Source organism: Coenobita brevimanus, chromosome 40, assembly GCF_032717465.1.
Source record: "Coenobita brevimanus isolate Jiangsu-jjx chromosome 40, ASM3271746v2, whole genome shotgun sequence".
Taxonomy (NCBI): domain Eukaryota; kingdom Metazoa; phylum Arthropoda; class Malacostraca; order Decapoda; family Coenobitidae; genus Coenobita; species Coenobita brevimanus.
In genome coordinates, this window is record NC_136993.1 from 54,180,823 (window position 1) to 54,204,410 (window position 23,588).

At 39.8% G+C, this 23,588-nt stretch overlaps 1 protein-coding gene across 1 annotated transcript; it reads right to left on the reverse strand.

The window, feature by feature from the left end:
- Window positions 1-2,913: 2,913 nt before the first annotated feature.
- On the reverse strand, window positions 2,914-19,860 carry LOC145397106 (glutamate receptor-like). The gene is made up of 6 exons (XM_080270308.1): window positions 19,736-19,860; window positions 19,440-19,530; window positions 17,944-18,093; window positions 7,247-7,394; window positions 5,527-5,744; window positions 2,914-3,102 (listed from the first exon to the last, which is right to left on the reverse strand). The coding sequence occupies exons 1-6, from the start codon at window positions 19,858-19,860 to the stop codon at window positions 2,914-2,916; spliced, it is 921 nt and encodes a 306-aa protein (XP_080126434.1).
- Window positions 19,861-23,588: the final 3,728 nt, after the last annotated feature.

A 23,588-nucleotide genomic window follows, 5' to 3' on the forward strand; every position in this document is an offset into this window, starting at 1 on the left:
GTTTCACACAATTGAATATAAACGTCAGGGATTATGCAGTATAAAACATTTAAGAAGGTACATGTTATGTAAACATTATGTTGTATAATTAACTTGTAGAGCATTAAAAACTTGCCACTTCCATTTGTTTGGTGTTTGACAATTCCATTGGTTTGAATGAATGAGCGATGTAAGAAAGTGGCTTTTTATAATATTTAGTCTTGTATAAACAAAGGTTCGTGTCTGAACATAAATAAGAGCAGAGATATGGTTACTGAGAGAGAATCTGTCACTTAGTATGAAGTGCTGGCGAAAAGAGAGAGACTTGAATTTTTGAAAGAGTTTAAGTCCCAGAATATAATAACAGATTCAGCAAATGCACAAAGGAAGTGGAAAGCTGAGTGGTATGGAAACGGAGTATAGCTGGTACTACTAGTAAAGAACATGCTCCTGAATGTAGTGGCTTGATGAAGACTGCATGAAGCGTGCACGTTAGTGGCCACGTGAACATAGCATACATCTGAGCATATGGACGTGTGATTTTAATGTGACATGGGAAGGAAAAGTGAAGAGTAAGAACAATGGTAATGAGGTTTGTGACAGATACGTTTAGTTTGGTAGGATGAATAGTATGAGAAATATTGTGAACTGTAAGAGGTGAGGAGTAAAGATGTCTACTTACAGTACGGCTAATGAGAGATTCCTTATATATCACGACCATCTGGACAGAATGGGACTATAATTAGGGTGGTGAAAGGTGAGTACTTGATAGAAGTGTGTGTGTGTGTGTGTGTGTGTGTGTGTGTGTGTGTGTGTGTGTGTGTGTGTGTGTGTGTGTGTGTGTGTGTGTGTGTGTGCGTGCGTGCGTGCCTGTGTGTGTGTGTGTGTGTGTGTGTGTGTGTGTGTGTGTGTGTGTGTGTGTGTGTATGAAAATATTGGAACACGTAAACATTTACTTACAGTTTGTTGATGCCAATCAGCAGTGGGTTTCCTTGCTGAGTGATGAGTGCAGATGTAACAGGCAAATACCCCTCCCTGGACTGGTAAAAGTGGCACTGTCCTGTAGGTTGGAGTAAACAAACCACTTGGTATAAACGTCCAGCCACTTTTCTTTCAGCCAAAGTATATCTAATTACTAGAGTCCCGGACGTCTCTCTCTCTCTCTCTCTCTCTCTCTCTCTCTTTGTATGTGTGTTAGATGTATGTGTGTGTGTGTGTGTATGTGTGTGTGTGTGTGTGTGTGTGTGTGTGTGTGTGTGTGTGTGTGTGTGTGTGTGTGTGTGTGTGTGTGTGTGTGTGTGTGTGTGTGTGTGTGTGTACTGCAGCCGACACTGGAAACATCATGTTGCTCAAACTTAGCAGGATGGTTGGAATTGGGTCACAGATGGACCTCTTTCATTTTCGTGTTGATTGATTTTCTAAAGAGGAGTTTTGACCCCTAACTCTTCCCATTGTTTACAGTAACATACAGTACTCTCAGGTTGCGAACCACTTGCTCCTGTTTCGACACATAATTCGTTGGTCTCTGCAAAGTGAAGCGCAGGCCAGAAACGGCCCTCACTTGAGCAAGTGCTGAACGGATCGACAGAGCCAAGAAGAGCTAGCTGTTTCTATAATTACTATCTACTGACGGTTTTATTAGGATAATTTGTATAAGTGTTAGCAACTGATGATTTTATTAAGCTCAGGACAGATTCTTTGAACAAAAGTGGTTAGATACGAATAGTGCCTTTAGTTTCACGCATACCTACCACGGACTGTCTTAACACCAAACTGTTAATCACCATCAAGGTTTGGCCAAAAAAAGAAGCTATCAGATTCAGTGTTATGTTCCTATTTACCCACTGTACGTAGATCACAATTACCTCTATAATAGTAACGTTTTCGATTATTCACCAAAGTATTCCATAGTTCAAATGAACACACATACACTAATTTACCTTCAGATAAATTTGTAAATAAATAAGAAAATAAATGAAGAAACTGACAGGCAGACAGATAGACAGATTGACAGAGAAAGAACATAAATATTTAATTATTCACAACTTTAAATTATATTGCATTAACTTACATTCCTTCAATTATATGTAAACATTAGTAGGGCTTACATGTAAAACAATGAACACACACACACACACACACACACACACACACACACACACACACACACACACACACACACACACACACACAACATAAAAATCTTAAGATCTTACCTGAAAGTTATGTAACGCCAGTGCAGAGATATTTTGAAAATAAAACCCTTCCATTTGAAATAAATTGAGAGAGAGAGAGAGAGATAGAGAGAGAGAGAGAGAGTCATTATTCAGTACACTAGTTTAGCAAATGCATACTAGCTTCTCCTAATTATTGATGGACACTAGCTTACCATGGTGCTATTAATACATCTAACAATATGTAGTTTACATCGAGTTATCAAATTGCATCATATATAAGGATAACAACATTTTTTTTTTATGTATTGGTACTTATTACAAATGCTCGTAACAGAACAGTGAGAGTTACTTTAATGAGTTATATCAACTTGTGGAAATGTTTGTTATGAAGATGCTACAGTAGGGCTACAACAAATGTAACCTCTCAATAAGAAATATTTTCACGCCGTCTATTTTTCCGTTTATTTCGCCATTCCGTTAGTGGATACATCTTCATATTTTGGCACTGATATAATTGGGTAAATACGGTTGTAAAAAACGTCCCTCACCTCCCTTCTATCCTCCACAAGGAGGATGGTAAGCTGCAGAAGGGAAGCATCATTCTACACATCACTAGGCTAAATTGTAGATTAACCGGAGGCAGAAGACTCTCATATGACTAATGTACAGCAGTAGAAAATCAAAACACAAAATTTTGTTTAACTTAATGAATGAGTCACCCGCTACCAAGCCCAAAATAATGGACACAACTGGACTTCTACTTGCCGGTGTGGGAGTAGTCTTCAACGATTAAATTAGCCACATCAAGATTGTTGTCTATGAGGACATGATCCCCTCTTCTTACAAGGGTATTTAAGCTGTCCGAAAACTGATAGTAGAACTGGAATTTAAGTCTTCCCACCTTCTCCTGTTCTGCCACATCATGAAACATGCCACTTGTCACTGTCTGGAAAAAAGAAAAGACATTGAAATCGAATGTTTTACTTCACTGAAATTATCCCACTCCTGTCTTCTTTTATCTAATGGATTGCATGGCGCAGACTATTATGAGAGTTTCTACTATAGAGTCTGTATATATCGCAATACCAGAAATTTAACTGGCCACATATGAAAGCGAACTGAAAGACAGACCTTTTAAAGGGAGACAATAAGTTTCGCTTTCAAAACCTCCACCTCAAGCACAGCCGACAATAGATGATGTTACAATCAGATCCCGAAATCTACTGCTGTTGAAATGAGGAAAAACTGGAAATAATTATTAAAGAGTCTGACTGGTAAGAACTATGCTAAAATACTATGATTTACTGAAGAGTCTGACTGGTAAGAAATATGCCACAATACTACGTTATATAATTTCGGCAGTTCTGCATCCACGAGTAAAATAAACACACACACACACACACACACACACACACACACACACACACACACACACACACACACACACACACACACACACACATGCGCGCTCGCTATTCATGGTGATCCCCAAGCATACCCTAAACACAAAAACAAATATGTAAATAGATGCATATTTCAAAACTTTCCAAGCATGAAGTTGGCTCATTAAACACTGAAAACAATTTCAAGCAGAGGGCAAAGTATATTTGACAGAGCATGACTCAAAGGAACAGATCAGTCATTCAGAGGCAGTAAAGGGATCAAACTTCTCCCCTTTGCCCTCCCCTAGTACAGCCCCAGTTGCTTGTGGATTGCATACATCTCGACACTTTTACAACTTGTGGGAAAGGAGAAAAGAGGAGCACACAGGGATGCAGGAAACTGCAACAGCCATACTACGAGTAAAACGAGAACAATAGAATTGTCGGAGGAACCGAGCCAGCTACTTTCGTTACGAACATGCATTTTCTGCAACACAGCATCTGGCATCAGCATAGAAGTATGTGTTCACCTATATATTACTCTAAGTATAGTCTATGTTTTAAATTATATTTCCAATCCTTGAGATACTTTGTATTTATTGTCACTTGTGGTTTTCTGCCCTATTTTTGACAGTACTATCCAAAGCCTCTCCAAATGAATTAAAAAAATATACTGTGGTTACTCTTTTTTGTGATTTCGGTCAGAATTAAGATGGTAACCAAAGACTGAGTACAGATCATCATTACAATTATTTGGAGTTCAATTCTTGCCAGATAAGGAGGCTTTCTTGCACCTTTACGTCACCAGTTTTATATTCCCTTTGTGACAATATTTGTAACAATATGTTCCTTTGTGACCAGAACTTGCTAGGCTGGTGCAGAGTTTTGCTGATGTCTGTGTGTCGTGCCTTGAGAGAAAATGTAGAAAAGAGTAAAGTGATGGTTACTGAGAGAGAAGGCGACTCCCAGTGCAATGTTACAGTGAATGGAGAGACTGGAATTGGTGAGAGAGTTCAAAAACCTGGGTACAGAGGTAGAAAAAAGGAAAATGTGCAAAAGAAGTTGAAAGCAGAGTGACACAAGGAAGAAAAGTAGCTGGTGGAATGAAGACCTTGATAAGAAACAGAGGCTTGAGTGTTGCAGCTGCACAAGGCTTACTTGAAGGAGTGTTAGTGCCAACTTTAACATATGGATGTAAGACTATGGTGTGGCTTGAAAATGAAAAGTCAAGAGTATGAGCAGTGGAGATGGGACTGCTGAGGAATGTATGTGGAGTACAGAGGGTGGGTATGATACGAAATAATGTGATTCGTGAAAGATGTGGAGTGAGGAAGTCGATGGACACCAGAACTGAAGAGAGTGTACTAAGATGGTATGATTATGTGGAGAGAATGGATAACATTAGATTGGTGAAAAAGGTATATCTGAGCGAATTAAAAGGAGGAAGGAGGCGAGGTAGGCCACGGAAAAGGTGGAGAGATATGGTGGATGAGTGTGGGAGGAAGAGAGGTTTGGAAGTCGGTGATGCTAGGGAAATGAGAAGAGATCGAGTTGGCTGGGTGAATGTTGTGAGGAGAAATTCATGATCAGGGATTTGGCACCCTTTTTTAACGTAGCAGCTTCCGGATTGAGACTGTTGGATACGTTTATGTGAAGCTATAGAACGTGGTGAATGTTTTTGGCGAATCCGATAGAGCCAGGATTCCGGGGGCTTGAACTATGAGTGAGTGGAAGCGTGGCCCATTGGATTGGGCAAATTTGGACTGTCTGGACATTGCCACTCCTCACTCTGCCCTAGGGTGGAAAAGGAGGTCTGGATGATGATAATGATGATGACAATATATATTTTTATATTCCTGGTATAAACACTCTGACAGTAAAAGCTATAAATACAAATATATCGTAACATACAAACCGGGCAACTGGGATAAGAAAGCATTTAAAGCCGACAAGAATACTAGCATTTTTCACCTAAGTAACTAACAAACCTTAATGTACTGCTCATTAGCCGAGTTCTTTTGCCAGATCATAGTAACTGAAGGGTCATCCATCACATCCCCGAGAGTTTGGTATGGCTGAGGGATATGTCTGACAGCGAGGAGGGACATCAGGTTGCCGGAGTAGCTCCTCGTGAGGACCAACGTCGTCAGCATCCACACACCAACTGTCACATGCTCCCACCACAACCAGCCCTTAATCGTCAGGTCTGGATATTATATTAGCAGTAGCAGCCAGGTACATATTAGCTCCTTGGAGGTAACAGATGATTTTGTATTATTGCCATCGAAATACTGATGCTAGGTTGGCAAATGTAATAGAACTGTTTATATATTACCGTGCGCTTTGATTATGAATGGTTGTATATGCATTTGCATTATATTACAGAGCTACAACACACATCGCAGATAAATGAATATGAAGGTAACAAAGTGCGACGGAAAAATCATCAGTGATAACAATGAACCCCTATGAATACTTGTTAATCGTAAATACTGATTAGGATTTGGCCTTCTGATAAAGGCAGTGAATGTGTAAGTGAGATATAATCTTAATACCGTGACTGCATAACAATAAAATTACTGTTAAAAAAAAATATATATAAGAAATAGCAGTAGCATCACCTAACTTTCTATGAGAAGGAAACTACAGTAATTGAAAATAATGTTTCCTAAGAACACAAATCCACAGCCATGTACGTACCACTCAGTACAACCTGAATATTAAAGATCAAGGACCTGTGCTGATAATATATTTGTATTATACCATAATAATGAAACAGTGTACTGAGTAAAGTATTTGCGGATTTCTAAAACGCTCTTAATTGCGTGCATCAATGAAGACTTTGGGACATCCTTTGAAATTATGAGTTGTCTAATAAGCCTGATTGACAGTGAAAATGCATAAAAGCATCGGAGTCTGTGTTAATGTCTAGCGACCAAAGTAATCAAGGAGACTCATCCCTGCCGCTCAACTAATACCCCATCGACCAGAAAGCTACCACCGCCTGGTAGTTATGTTGTAGAAGTAGCTCTCCCCACATGCCCAAGCCAAAAAGACAGTATCTTGGTGCAAAGGGTGTCTGAATAACTCTTAGGGATACCTAAAACTTGACAGTATACTCAGAAGTGAATAATCTACAGCCTTTTCACACAGCTTTGATTCTCTGCTTGATTTCATGAAAAAAGGAGGACACTCGTCTAATTGTTCTTAGAAGTAGTCGTAGCCCCGGGTTCATCTGAAACGTGAACCCGGTGTTCTGCAGGTAGACTTTGCCTTCCTCTTAAACTTCACCATCCTCCTTGTGTGTGTGTGTGTGTGTGTGTGTGTGTGTGTGTGTGTGTGTGTGTGTGTGTGTGTGTGTGTGTGTGTGTGTGTGTGTGTGTGTGTGTGAGAACGGGGGTATTGTCAGACCTTTGTGCAAACGGACATCGGAGCAGCTCCGTTGTATTAGTGCTACCACATGAAGGTATCGTTTGCTAACACCTGTGTTCTTAGAAACTCTAAGATGTGTGAACAAATGTAGTTAAATATAAGCATGACTGTGGAACTGGTACACAGGACAAACCTGAACATTACTGCTTATAGAAAACTGGTTAAAGCAGAGCAGAAATTATGCATGCTTGATAGTTTATTCTATTATGAACAGAATCCTTAATGACCAAAATTTATTCCATGAAAGTTTCAGTATGCACATGAAGTCTTACTTACTCTGCTGCAAGAGGACGCGAAGGTAGCAGAAACCCGTGTATAACCATCTTTTAGTTAGAGATCCTGTTGAGACTACGGTAGACAAGATGAGTGAGACTGCAGGAATGGCGATGGTGAACGCTATGATTCCTATCCACACCTCAGCACCCTGGTGAAGCAGTTAAGGATCGGGACTAAGATTCACTAAGATACTTACAATCAGCGCCCTGCTGTAAATATGATTTCTTTTTGTAGGAACGCCTGGGAAGATGAAAAGCAGAGTCTTCCCTTGTTTTCTGTTCCCCTTCAAAAACAAATTTTAGTAAGGAAAGGAAAATTATTATAGGTTACAACTGCCTGCTGTAAGAATGCCAACAAGGAAGCGAATGTAAACATGTCTTTGAATCCCTTGTTTGGCAATTAGTGTGAAGTGTACCTAAAGTATATATCTGTTTGTCTATCGATAATGTGTGTGTGTGTGTGTGTGTGTGTGTGTGTGTGTGTGTGTGAGACGTAGACCCAGGATTTCGGGAAAATGAGTGGTAAGTGAATTAGTGTCTGCCTATTTTACTGTGCAGTCTGTCGATATTTCTTAAATTATCAGCCTCTTATATTGTTTCCTTTCTGAACACTATGTCACTCCACCGTACGGGGAGGGGGGGAATGAAGTCAGGATTACGATGATGAATGTCTTTGAATGGCTTAACCTATCATGAGGATAAATATCTCTCCATTTCAGTTACTCATTAACGTCCTACTTTAACGTAGTCTTGCTTCCTCCAGACATCGGTATACATTGTGGGAGAGAATTTTTTAACCTGAATGATCGGAGCAAAGGATAATATTAAGAAGTGTGTTCACCAACCTCATGACCTGCGTTGCGCCATAAAACTGTCAAATGAGTAAACAGACATGTGCATGGTGAGCCAAGGAATTCATTGGATAAAGTGGATGACTGTTGAGAAGTTGGCCCTTGGAATAAAACTAGAGTACAACATGTCAAAATGAGTGTTGCTGGATTAGTGGATGAAGTCCATACAAAGGTTATTTCAAAACATCTTCCGATAACTAAAGTGTCAGAGGAATTTAATAAAGAAATGGTCATAGGGACATCGAAATGGATAGGATGAGCTGAAATTGAGATGTGAGGTTAGGACGAGTCAAGGTATAATCCTTGTAAACGTAGGTGAACAAATCTTTTAATTTCAGATTTCTCTAACAAGATCACAGTAAGTTCATGATGGTGTTGTATGCCTGGTGACTTGCAACACAGGCGAGAAAAAAAAATATCGACCAGAGGTGTTAATGGTCCCCTACTCTGATGATGAAGTGTCGTGAAAGACATCAAACATACGAGTGGTCTTGTACACAACATTTAACAGTCTTGTTGCAGTGAAATATTATGGTTGAACTGTTAACCGTTCGCTGCCAGGCAACATCTGTGTATGACAAGGACGGCCAGGGGTAGTGGGCAGTAACGCTAATCAAGACTAACAGATGGCGCACAGTATAAAAGCCTACTCCCCCTCCCCCCTTTCCCCATACCTCACTAGTCTCATTCACGCCTCACAACCTTCCATCTTTGTTCTTTCTGTTTATGTTTTTTCTCGTCTTCCTATGTTTTCTACTTTCATTTATCTATTAGTTATTTTTGGTCACTTATTCACAATAAATATAACCTTCAATACCTTAACGCGAAACGCTTAAGATCGACGAGATCAGGACAATATTATTATCACAGTTTTAGAGGCCATTAGAAGATAACAAAGCGTTTGTTTTATCGAACCAATTTTCATATTCAACCTATCCCGGGAGGACCTATACCAGATTAGGAGTTCAACTAAAAATTAAATATATGAAACATCTGGCCTACAAATATGCATATACGTATTTTGAAGTAAGCAAAGTCACATGCTATGTAAAGTACCAGTAGCCTCTTAGTTCTGTAACGCTAAAGGGCAGATTTTCTTGGGGGCACTATTTACTGCTAGAACTGAAATAGCAATATGAAGTGACACTGAAATGGTGGGTGTGGTTGCCAGAAGTGTATGGGTGGGTATGAGAATGAGTCGGGAGGGCAGGGTGAACGATGTAGGCAGAATGACTGAGCAGGATGCCTGGGTGTGTGGTCAGAATAGGCAGGGAAGAGGAAGAATTAAAAGAAGTAAGCAGGGTGGATAAGTTGATGAGTGGATGGGAGAGTGGGCAGTGTAGGTGGGTACTTATAACACTGGTGCATAAGGAATAGGTCTACCGTGTGCAAAGGTCCTTGATATTAATAGGTAAATTTGAGAAAAAATATTTCCATGGGGTATAAGTCCCTGAGAAATGGGCTGAAGAACATAGATCCAACGGATAAATACAGGTCCACTAGAATAATAGGATCACTGGTGTTTCTCCACAGGGAAAAGGCAAGTCAATGAATGAAAATAGATCAGTGGAATATTAGATTCAAAGAGGAAAACAGGTCGGTGGAGAAGGTAGATCTAAGAAGGAAATCCACGAAGGGAAATCAGCTCTGATGAGTGTTGTTGTGTTACATCTAGCACATACTCCACGACTGCAAGAGGTATATAACAAAAACACAGGTAATTACCGCTGCTGAGTTTCATACAATGACAGTGCTATCCATCTGTCAATCATCCTATTTTGCCCTGGAAGGGGTGTGAAATCCAGAGGCAAAGTTACTGTACTCAGTCTTGACATTTATGACCAGGGTGACCATTCGCTGATCTCAGTGGCATTTTGTGAACAATCATTCCAATCCAACCCTCGCATTAAAACATCATTGGCCACATTCGCTTGAGGCATCTTATTCACCTGACAGTCAGGCATCTTCTTGCTTATCAGGGTACCACCTAACCAAACATTTTCAAAAGTTAAAGGAAATAATCATAGCTATGCCATTTCGTATAAAACAGTAATGGCACCTGATATGTCTTTTGCTCGTTTCTGGAAGCCATTCTAATAATTCCTTAACAAATGAAGAAATCACTTCACCTTTATAAATGTATGCTCAGCTACTTATATTTTGATGGCTATAATATATTTATTTATTTCTGTCGCAAACTATGTTTAACTTACCTTCTTGTCCAAACCAGCCACCTCTCCCCATCACTAACGTACTCATATTAGACTTCATATTTCACTTACACATTAGCCTTTCCCCGTCTTCACCCCCTATATGTCATCCAACAATCACCTATTTTTCCTGAGAGACTTGCACCAGAACTGAGAGATTTTCCCGAATAGACGTATTATTTCATTTCGACCAATTTTCCCACAATAGATCTGCTTTTCTCATGCACATATTTTGATACAACGAAATATTTATTATACAAAACTAAATTTTTCCAATAGACCTACTTTCTCATACACTTATTTTTCACAAATGACATATTTATCCAGAAAAATCCATGTTCACCAGTGAACACATTTTCACATACGAACCTATTATCCTAAAGAAGATATATATATATATATATATATATATATATATATATATATATATATATATATATATATATATATATATATATATATATATATATATATATATATCCCATTGGATCCCAGGGGTGCTGGGCGAGGCATGGCGCTGGGTGGGTACTGAGCGTGCCGCCCTCCGCCTATCGGCTTATAGTCGCGAAGCTTATAGGTCCCTACCCGGGGTTCCCTACTTTATAAGGACTTGAAAATCCCAGTTCTGTCCAATATTCTGGACACTGGGCTCCAATGGGATATATATATATATATATATATATATATATATATATATATATATATATATATATATATATATATATATATATATATATATATATATATATATATATATATATATATACTGTATATATATTGTTACGGAACAGCGAAAGATAATGTACACTTTAAGTGAGAATACTAAAAATCACTACTATCCCGTAAAGTTCCAGGTTCAAAACAAAAGAGTTAGGTAAAATTACAAGTTAAAGTTTAATGCTCAAACTAACAACAAAACATTCAGGACTCATAAGGATAATGTAATGGCAAAAAACAGGTTAAATATATGGTTAACTGCAATAGCCTCTATTAACACGAAATTAGCAAGAGTAAATTTATCTAAGTCAGCCCTGATAAAATGAAAATACACTGGGTACTGCTCAGTTAATGCAAGATAAATTATTACAGATACAAAATATTGTCAAAAATGACTGACAAAAAGAACCTTTACATAAATCACAAAAAAACCTCTCTAGGCCTAAGAATTAACCCTATGCTACACAGCACAAGAAAAAATGCAACAACAGTTATACTCAAATTACACAGCTGCTAGATGGTTGGAGACTTCCTGAGCACTCACAACAATAACATTACAGGGGAGGACAGAGCTGTGAACAAAATGAGGAGTAGATCTAAGTGGCAATAATGCAGAGACTGAGCTCATTATATAGGGGCCAGCAGAGCTTGATACAACTTGTAAGAAGGACGCACAAATGAAGCCTAGGGGACAAAGAGCTGACAATCCTGCTCTGAACAACAGAAAGGACGACTTACTCTACTATAACGGTAGAAGGGGGGACTGAGGCAGAACACGCTCGTGATCAAACAGGCAGCACACTGTACGTTAGAATTACACAAAGGATGATGAAATCATAGGCTATGTAACACCTCCCCACAAAGAAAAAAGAAATTTACAAAGGAAATTTCTTATTACTCTAAAACAATCTGTCTAAAGTCTAGATAAGCAATCTGCAATAACATTTTCTTTCCCCTTGACATGTTGTATGTCTAATGAATACTCCTAAAGAAGTAGACTCCATCTTGTCAATCTCTGATTTTTATCTTTAAACTTACTAAGGAATTTCAGTGGGTTATGATCGGTATAAATGACTATGGGGTCAAAACCAGAACACAAATAAAATGAAAAATGCTGTAAACCCAAAATCAAGGCCAAAAGCTCTTTCTCAATAGTGGAGTAGTTCTTTTGAGGTGGAGTGAACTTCTTACTGTAATAAGATACAGGGTGTTCAATACCCTGATCATCCTCTTGCAGCAAAACAGCCCCAACTCCTGTATCACTTGCATCAACAGCCATCTTAACAGGCTTAGCAAAATTTGTAGTAGTGAGCACTGGCTGACTTAATAGGATAGCTTTAAGTTAGTTGAAATAGGATTCACAGTTATCGGTCCAGACAAATTTAACTCCCTTTTTCAGTAGGTCTGTAAGTGGTGATTCAAGAATTGAAAAGTTAAGAACAAATCTCCTGTAATAACCCACCATTCCCAAAAATCTTTGTAGCTCTTTCCTACTTTTAGGTCTGGGAAGATCACTTATAACCTGAACCTTAGCTGCTGGTGGTGCAACATGTCTATCACCAATTACGTACCCAAGGTACTGAACTTTAGCTTGACCAAACTCACACTTTGATAAATTAGCTACAAGATTAGCCTGAACTAAACGCTCAAGAAATTTACTGACATGGCATAGGTGATCTTTCCAGTTGTCACTGAAGATTAATACATCATCAATATAAACAACACACCCTGCCAAACCCTCTGTTACAACATTCATGAGATTTTGAAATGTGGCTGGTGCATTCTTCATGCCATATGGCATTACAGAACATGCAAAAGTCTTTCCTAGTGTTACAAAACATGAGATCTCCCTAGCACGTTCAGTCATAGGTACTTGCCAGTATCCCTTTAACAAATCAAACTTACTTATGTACCTAGCCTTTCCGATCTTGTCTATGCAATCTTCCACACGAGGGAGAGGGTAAGTGTCTGTTTTAGTTATGTGATTAACACGTCTGTAGTCAATGCAAAGCCGCTGTGACCCACCTGGCTTAGGGACTAGAGTGACAGGAGAACTCCACTCGCTCTGACAGGGCTCAATCATCTTGTGGTCCAACAGGTAGCCAAGCTCCTTCTGGATGAGAGGAACTTTCACTGGGTTCATACGGTAAGGAGGCAATTTAATTGGCTTTGCGTCTCCAACATCGACATCATGCATCAACACAGTGGTTCTTCCTGGAATGGCACGGAACACTTGCGGGTACTCCTGCAGTAATGCCGAAAACTCTTGCCTTTCCTCGAGAGGTAGATGAGAAAGCTTAGTCTGGAGATCATTCATGATATCAGGATTCTTCCTCAAACTATCACTCAGGCTCATACTGCATGGGAGAGCTTCACTTGCAGACTCGGGTGGAACAGCTACAGTGCAGACTGGATTATTTTCGTCCCACCTGTGATATAACTTTAGCATGTTGATGTGACAAAGTTGCTTGTTCTTTCTACGATCTGGTGTGGCGATGACATAGTTGACATCACTGAGTTTCTTCTCCACGAAATAAGGACCACTAAACTTGGCTTGAAGAGGTTGCCCATGCACTGGTAGCAGAATCAAAACCTGATCTCCTGGCTGAAAGTGGTGTAACCTGGACTTCTTATCATACCAAGTTTTCATCTTCTCCTGAGCAGCTCCTAAATTCTCTCTCGCCAGCTGTAAAGCAGTGGACAGCCGTTCTTTGAACTTCATCACATACTCCAGCAGGTTGACGTCATCTTCCTCCGACAGCCAGCATTCCTTGAGTAGCTTAAGGGGTCCTCTTACTTCATGGCCAAACAGTAGTTCAAAAGGTAAGAAGCCCAGTGATTCATTTGGAGATTCTCTCACAGCAAACACAACGAATGGAAGACCTTTATCCCAGTCTTTCTGATGTTCCAAACAGTATTTCTTGAGCATCGATTTGAGTGTTTGATGATATATCTCCAACGCTCCTTGGGTCTGGGGATGGTAAGCTGAAGACGTGATCTGGGTGATGCCCAACTCTTTCAGAGACTGCTTGAAAACGTTTGACATGTAATTACTTCCCCGGTCTGACTGTACCTCCTTGGGCAGACCAAACTTTGTGAAGAACCCTAGCATTTCCTTAACCACGTTCTTTGCTGAGATATTTCTAAGTGGAATGGCTTCAGGATAACGAGTAGCCATATCAATCAGGGTCAACACATAAGAAAATCCTGAAGAAGTCTTAGGAAGAGGGCCCACAATATCCACCAACACACGGGTGAAAGGCGCCTCGAAAGGAGGAATGGGAACTAGAGGTGCAACCTTTTCGGTCTGATTACACTTCCCCACAACTTGACAGGTGTGACAAGACTTACAATACCAGGAAACATCCCTGAAGATACCTGGCCAGTAGAAGTGTTTCAAAATCCGTGCCACAGTCTTCCTCACTCCAAGGTGTCCTGCCAAACTAGAATCATGAGCCACTCTAATGATATCCTGCCTACAAACACGAGGGATGACAACTTGATGTACAACCTCCCATTCACAATCGGCTGATGCTGTTGGGGGTCTCCACTTCCTCATAAGCACTCCTGACTTTATATAATAACAAGTAGAAGCACCGGCTGACTCTTCCTCACTGCAAGCAGAGTTAGCTAGACCTTTCAACTCAGGGTCAGCAACCTGCAACTCAACCAACTCTTGACGGGACAAATTATCAACACTACGGGGTACTGCCTCATCTGGTGAGTGGTCCAAATTAGCAAGAAAAGTGTCAGCTAGGATAACATCATCATCATCATTATCCTCTAAATCACCAGTAACTTTAGACTTAGCCCTAGTGACAGCACATGCAGGGAACACATCAGGGACATCACAATCCTGGGACGCAGCCACTGGCTCACTAGACAACTGAGGAGCTGGACACACTTGACTTCCACCAATATCATTTCCAAGTAAGAAAGTTACACCTGACATTGGGAGTGTCTCAACCAACCCAACCATAACGGAACCATTAACAAAACCAGACTCTAAATTCACTCTGCACAGAGGGACAGAGAAGTAATTATTCCCTACACCTTGTAAGATTACAGTTTCATTAGAGGAATTAACATTAGAGCCTTAAACACTGGTCAGCATAAGGGATTGGCAAGCACCTGTATCACGATATATTTGAACTGATTTCCTGTCATTACTGTCCAGAGGACTGACAAAACCATCAGACAGGAAATTAGCATATGAACTCTTGAGAGTGTCACCCACGTTACTGCTCAAAAGAGGAGCTCCATCATGAGAATTTAAGTTACCCCTCAAAGCAGGTTCAGTTAACTCAGTTAAAGAATTCTGGGAACTCTCAAGAGTGGACACTAGACCAATTGACTGAATATTTAAAGACTCCTTTTTGTTCACATCACGCTGTCTCCTGAAACATCTCTCCGTAGTATGACCAAGCTTACTACAATAAGTACATTTACTTTTCTGAAATCTAGAGGTGAAGCTGGTATTTACTTCCTGAGAAACATCATCTTTATTCTCTTTCCTGTTACCTGTACTCTGAGGCAACGTACTTACTCTCAGCTTTCCCTTTTTCTTTAGAATATCTCTGGTGAGTGAGAACATATTCATCAGCTAAAACTGCAGCATCAGACAAATTATCTATTCTTTTCTCATCAAGATATAGGCTTACATCTTTATAAATACACCTCTTGAAGTCCTCCAGCAAAATCATCTGCTTAAATTTACCAAAATCAGAATCCACATTCTTAGAATTTAACCACTGATCTAACAGATCTTCTTTGATTTTTGCATACTCAACATGGGATTGCTTATCTTGCTTGTAAGTTGCCCTAAATTTTACTCTATAGGCTTCAGGAACAAGCTCATAGGCCTTAAGAATCAAGCTCTTAACTACATCATAATTATCACATTCATCCTGAGGCAAAGATGCATATGTTACTTGAGCTTTACCGGTGAGAACAGTTTGAAGGAGTACTGGCCAATACTTTTTGGGCCAATTAAAACCTGTAGCTACCCTCTCAAACAAATGAAAATACTTTGTTAAATCAGATTCATTAAAAGGAGGGACAAGTTTAACATTTTTAGCCACATCAAAATCATCAGAGCTAGATGATCCAGTTCCACCTTGTTTCATGCGATACTCATGGTCTGCCTGAATCCTGGCAAGTTCAACTTGTGCGTGTATCTGTGCCTCCTGAATACGAGCCTCCGCCCCCTTAGCCTGAGCCTCCTGCAGGGCTAGCTGTAACTTAGCTAATTCAATCTGCGTTTGCTTATTTGGAGGAGTTACATTAAACAAGCTTTCATTAATCATGTCAACAATTTGATCTTTAGAATGATGAGAGCGAACAGCAATTCCCAATTGTTGAGCAACAAGCTTAAGTTCATTCTTTGTTCTGTTTTCTACATCACACACTGTTTGCACATTTGACAAAAATCTTTGGCTTCATCAAGTGTAGAAATAGTAGACATCATGAATAAATCACAGTCACAAAATATCAAACAATATCCTTATGATAATATCCTGAATATCCTGATAAGAGGTCGCCAAATTTATGTTACGGAACAGCGAAAGATAATGTACACTTTAAGTGAGAATACTAAAAATCACTACTGTCCCGTAAAGTTCCAGGTTCAAAACAAAAGAGTTAGGTAAAATTACAAGTTAAAGTTTAATGCTCAAACTAACAACAAAACATTCAGGACTCATAAGGATAATGTAATGGCAAAAAACAGGTTAAATATATGGTTAACTGCAATAGCCTCTATTAACACGAAATTAGCAAGAGTAAATATATCTAAGTCAGCCCTGATAAAATGAAAATACACTGGGTACTGCTCAGTTAATGCAAGATAAATTATTACAGATACAAAATATTATCAAAAATGACTGACAAAAAGAACCTTTACATAAATCACAAAAAAACCTCACTAGGCCTAAGAATTAACCCTATGCTACACAGCACAAGAAAAAATGCAACAACAGTTATACTCAAATTACACAGCTGCTAGATGGTTGGAGACTTCCTGAGCACTCACAACAATAACATTACAGGGGAGGACAGAGATGTGAACAAAATGAGGAGTAGATCTAAGTGGCAATAATGCAGAGACTGAGCTCATTATATAGGGGCCAGCAGAGCTTGATACAACTTGTAAGAAGGACGCGCAAATGAAGCCTAGGGGACAAAGAGCTGACAATCCTGCTCTGAACAACAGAAAGGACGACTTACTCTACTATAACGGTAGAAGGGGGGGACTGAGGCAAAACACGCTCGTGATCAAACAGGCAGCACACTGTACATTAGAATTACACAAAGGATGATGAAATCATAGGCTATGTAACAATATATATATATATATGTATATATATATATATATATATATATATATATATATATATATATATATATATATATATATATATATATATACTGTATATATATATATATATATATATATATATATATATATATATATATATATATATATATATATATATATATATATATATCATCACCCGGTTGTGTGTCCACTGCAGGTTGTCTGCTAGAGATTGTATGTAAGGTGAGAAGTGCTGGTAAATGTAATTGTAGTGTTGAAATGGCTTTGGATGTGTGTGTAGTCTGTGAACCTAGTGTACCTGACCCGTGCAAGCTGACTGGGTGCGACACTGGTTCAACCACAGCACCCCTTATGTCTGCCAATGCGGTACGTGGCCGGAAGAACGCTCCCAAAGTTTATTACCCTGGCGGGGCGCTAACCCTCATTCTTCAGTGAACGAAAATGCACACTTTACCACAGAGGCTCCATATATATATATATATATATATATATATATATATATATATATATATATATATATATATATATATATATATATATATATATATATATATATATATGAATCAGCATGTCTATACCATACCAAAGGCATCAGGAAGCCCCATGGGTCCACCTCAGGCTGTCCCACTGCTGCGATAATCTTCATCTCCAGTGAGTCAAACACCCACGCGTACTGTATCACTTGGGCCCTCGCTGAAGTTAGCAGGAAGGGGCCCGGAGCGAAATCTACCTCCTTTATGAAAAGTCAAAAGAAACTGTTAGAATATCTATCTGTCTATCCATGTCCCTCTGTCAATCAACCGTCTATTTATTTTACCTATGTACAGGGTTATTCACTACACTGAGACACCAGAATATGTTTTTTACCCTTAATATTAGAACAATCGAAGAGAAATTTGATACATAATTTTTCACCCCTTTAAAATTTTTCCATATTTTGCCTTAAGGTCTGAAATCAGTAGTCAGTCTGTAAACATATTTGAACTGTGTTCGTAGGACGAATATTCACAAACAAGCCAGCAAACTTTCGTTGGATGTAATCAATTGGGATGGCTGCATTCTTTCTTATAATGCTTTTGTTAGCTAATCAAATTTGTGAAAGATGGTTTTAAATATGTTTCATTAAGGTGACCTCACTTAGTAGAAATGTCTTAGCAATCTAGGAAAAATAATAAATAATGCGGGCACAGCTACCGAGTATGGCATGGTCACTGAATGAATGCAATTGACCGGGGTACGTATTCTTGTCGGTTGAGGAAGCTCCCTAACACTTTTTTCTAATTAAGTTTTCATTATACAGCTACAACATACTGTCGTTTTCTGCTTTATATGAACTTTCCAATATATCCAAACTCTGCATACATATTGTACAAAATGATATTAATCACTCATATCCAAAAGTATATCACTAGGGTTGAGGTGTTAGGGGGCCTCCTTAGCCGACGAGAATACAACTCCAACTGATGCCCGCTCAGCTCCGTGCAGGTACAAGATTATAATTTTTTTTCTGTCATATATCAGTGTTACTTCAATATTGTTGGGATTGTTTAATACAGTATACGAGTATGACTGAACTAGCCTGAAGTTTTGAAGTACGCATTTCTATTTAATTCCGCTCATTATTAAAGGGTAATCTGTACTGACGCGTTTCTGGGGCTTCAGCCGGTGTCTACGATCTTGCTATTATGCTACCAACACTATTTCTGTTAATCAATCTAAGGGCCGATTAGTGAATATCCCTCTTATTTATTTCTTTATTTCTTTATCTGTCTGCCTATCTATCTATCTTTCTTTCGTTCTCCGCCAGAACAGGTCTAACTTCTTAGCTTACTGAACTCCCCACCCACCTTCCTACCTAATCATCGTTTAATTAATACTGACTTATGTTTGCCAGTTAGTTAGTACCTGTTTAATTCTCTCTCTCTCTCTCTCTCTCTCTCTCTCTCTCTCTCTTTGTTTATATCACTCAAGCAATGAACAATCTATGAACATAGAGTCAGTCAATACTGATACCTTTCATTCCATAACACAAAGAATTTACACCTAAAGAGACAGACAAGCTTAAACCCCCATCCTTACCTCCCTCATCACCATGCCCACCATACCGTCCCAGGACCCATTTGCCAGTCTGGTGCCAAATGTCCCCACACTCGGCCGTACATACCGGTACCTATAGCCCAATACATTAATTAAACACAAAAAATCAGTGATGTTCCTTATATGTTATTTTTGCTGTCAACTTGTCTATCTATATATGCATGTATGTAGGTAGGTAGGTAGCTAGGTATCTGGAGTTAAACATCTTAATCCCAATAGCTGTGGACACGAACTGACAAATCGCCTCCATGTCACCCTGTTCTCCGCAAGCGGCCTACCCTTCCTCCAGCTCACACGCCCCCTTTTCCTGCATTGTACCTCTCCGCCATATCTCTCGCTCATCCTCGGTTTCCTTCTTCATCTCATTCATGTACATTCTCCTAGCCAATTCCTCATAACCCATTATCTGCACATAATCAAACCAGCATCACCGTGCTCCCGACCTTGCACATTTTTCTTTCTGTGTGTCCACATTCCTCCACCTTTGCATTTTATATTAGGTTCTCAGTGCCTACTTCACTTGTCTCCACTCTTTTTCTTATTTTTGACTGTGATTATTTCTTTAAATCATGGATGATGACATAATTGCATATATCCAATGAGCCTGTGTTAGACCTGTTTAGAATATAATTTTGTGTGAAATTTATAGCCAGTCGCACTGATTCCCATATACTTTTTTTTTTTAAATAAAAAAGTCAAATACCACAACCATTTGCTTCTCAAGTGAGGACGTGGAGCGGTGGTGTCTTCGCCGTGGGTCTATCCCCCAGAGGGTGTCGAAGCAGAGGAGGAGGACAGCATGGGGGCCAAATCACCGCAAACCCCCCTGGCCCCTCACAGGGCCCGAGAACTTGGGAATGGCTTCGGTCGCATGGGCAAGTACCACATCTCTCAACACAACACACACAACAACACCGTTTTTTCTACACCGAGAAATGACTTCCCGGTGGTCATTTCTCAAAGATTTCTAGCCGGTGACACTGACATCAATCCAGGACCCACTAACAAATACATATGTCCAACATGCTCAAAATCTATCACTTCGAGCCGACAGACAAAGGGTTCATTTCAGTGGAATTCCTGCAGGAACTGGACCCATTTCACCTACACAACACCTGCATCCAGAAAACATTACACAAACACCTGGACATGCTCCTTATTCTCCTTTCCCCCACCCACTAATCCCCTCACCAACCCCACTCCTACTTCCTTCACGCCTCCTCAGCCTAACCCACCAATCCTTCCCACGCCATTCAATCCCCCAAACCCTTCCATTCCACGAAAATCTAATTCACTCCAACCTTACCTCCATCACAATCCTCTCCTACCCCTTCCCTTCACCCACACCCCCACCTCCCCTCCGTGCTGCATCACCCAGCACACATCGTACACACAACACAAACATTCTTCAAATAAACATATAAGGCATAAACACCAAAATACAAGAACTCACACAATTCATCAAAGAACAAAACATACACAATGTCATCTTACAAGAAACAAAACTACACAGGGCACAAAAAACACCTACATTTCATAATTTCACCACCATTAGACAAGACCGGGCCGACGGCGGTGGTGGTGGACTCATCACCCTGGTACACAAATCCATCAACTTTTCAGATACTACTGCACACACAAAGTCACTTCTCCCCTCACACGACACCACAACAGAAACAATCGCCAATACATACATTCCCCCCCAGTCGTCCCCCACAGTACCACACAATTACTCTCCACAAATACACCACATCACTAACATACCCAACATCATCCTGGGTGGTGATGTCAGCATCAGGCGTCGGCCTGGCATGTCGACAACCCTGTCACAGACAGAGGGCTGGTACTAAAGTCCCAAACAGATAATCTTTTCATACTCAGTAATCTCCATCAACATACCCAGATCCCACACCAAGCCCTCTTCCTCCCATCATCCCCAGACATCACCTTTTGCTCCCCAAACCTCGCCCCCACACATCTTGGAGACTGGTCAAAACCCTTGGCTCTGACCACCTACCAATCATCATCATTACCAAAACCAGAATCACTCCAGCTGGCCACAGACACATACTGTACACTCATTATAAGAGAGCCAACTGTGAGGTCTTCACAACTGGAACAGAACAACACTTTGAAACATTATACAGTACGTCCATCACAAACATCAACATTGCTGTGCACACTTTCAATACAATTACTCAAAATGCAGACAAAAGACACATCCCTAGAGGCAACAGAAAGAGACACAGCCCCAGCTTCACACCAGAAATTCAAGACCTTATCAGTCAACAGGACACACTACGACACTCCCCAACACCCCATACACAAGAACTGTAAAATAAACACAAGAACTCAACACTCAAATAAACAATAAAACATCAGAACAGCAAACACTAAATTGGAATAATTATCTTTGATCACAAAACAAACACCAGCAAACTCTACAGAACAATAAACACCATCACACTCTTTAACAGCAACTCTACACAATCACACGCTGCCGTCACAACAGCAGACACCATACCTTCAAACAAATAACATGCAAACACTCTCATCAATCACTTTTCACACGTCAGCCATGTGAACCCCCATCGCTACGACCGACGTGTCATCCAGCACAAGAGACAGTTCCCTACAGACCCAGACTTCGCACCTTTCACTTACAACCGACGAAGCACATCATTAGCAACCTTAAGCAGTCATCAGCCTGTGGACCAGACAACATAAGCAACATTCATCTTAAACACCTTGGACCACAAAGCATACAAGCACTCACCAACACATAACCCACTAAATATCCATGACCTTGAGTTTGACCTTTCAAGGTCAATCAAGGTCAAAGGTCTTGGGGCCTAATGAAAGCCCATATGGGAGTTGCTGTATGGTGATAACAGAAAATATCTCTATCTTTAGCCAGTTTCAAGTTATAGCCCCACGAATATCTGTGACCTTGATTTTAACTTTTCATGGTCACTTGATTACCACCAATGCTTCTTGGAACCGGTGTCAACACATCCTGAAAGTTTCACGTAATTTCATTTAGCCGTTTTTGCGTAATGTTGCAAACAAACAAACAAACGACCAAAAACAATACCTCGCTGGTCTCCGTCCCAGGCAAGGTAAAAAATAATAACACCATAATCTTTTCTGTTGCTAACATCAGCACCATCATCATCACAATCACATCATTGCAACCACCTTCATCATTACCTCTGTCATGACTATCACTACCGTACTATGAAGGGCAGACACTTTCCATTACATTCATATATCACCCTGTTCCTCCTCCTCCCGTCTCTCCTCTGTTATCTTTCTACTCATTTTTTTTTATTCAGAGCTCTTCAGTTGACGTGAGTTACACTGCCCATATACATCAACTATACTAAGACCATACTCGCACATTTCAGTGATCCTTCTCCTTATTCTAATGTAGATCTCCCTGCTCCACTGCACGTACGAGTTTTTCCTTGCCCCACCCTCCCCCCTAACACCCACATGAGGTGTAAGGATACCACCATGGATGTTCTGTTTTCTAAAACACACACACACACACACACACACACACACACATTCACTAAAGTCATAACAAACAGGGGGACCTAGAGTTACCTGGAAAAAAAAATAGAATCACCACTACCACCAACACTATCATTACTACTACATGATCATTAGAAGCGTCTATTACCACACCTAATTAACTGTATGAACATAGTAACTGTGTATGACAGATCATCACCATTATGCTTACAAACATTTTCCCACTCGTCATGTGTTTTTTTTTCCTCCGTTACCTTCCTGCCCATTTAAATATGTTATAATCACTTCAGTTGGTGTGTTTTACATGCTGGTAGCAGAAATATCCAGTGTATGTCTAATAAGAGCTGCATTACCCATAGCGAAGATACTTATAATAATATTGATAATGAAAAGGAAATAGTCATCATCATGCTATATATTTACACCTGCATGCAAAAGCATGAAGGACTGATGTGCTGGATCCAGTATTTGTCTATTACATTTTTGATAGAAGATAAATAAAAGAAAAAAAATGAATTTGACCAAATCCATACACCAGATTACAGGTGTTCTTCATTAAAAAAAAAAAATAAAAAAAAAAAAAAAATAACAGTT

What these genes read in the sequence shown, in the direction of transcription:
- LOC145397106 (XM_080270308.1), bottom strand. Translation starts at nt 19,860, where the DNA reads ATGGGTTATGAGGAATTGGCTAGGAGAATGTACATGAATGAGATGAAG. An exon ending in GCGTGTGAGCTGGAGGAAGG is followed by an intron (nt 19,531 to 19,735) that starts GTAGGCCGCTTG and finishes ATTGGGCTATAG; the next exon opens with GTACCGGTATGTACGGCCGA. An exon ending in TGGGCATGGTGATGAGGGAG is followed by an intron (nt 18,094 to 19,439) that starts GTAAGGATGGGG and finishes CTTTTCATAAAG; the next exon opens with GAGGTAGATTTCGCTCCGGG.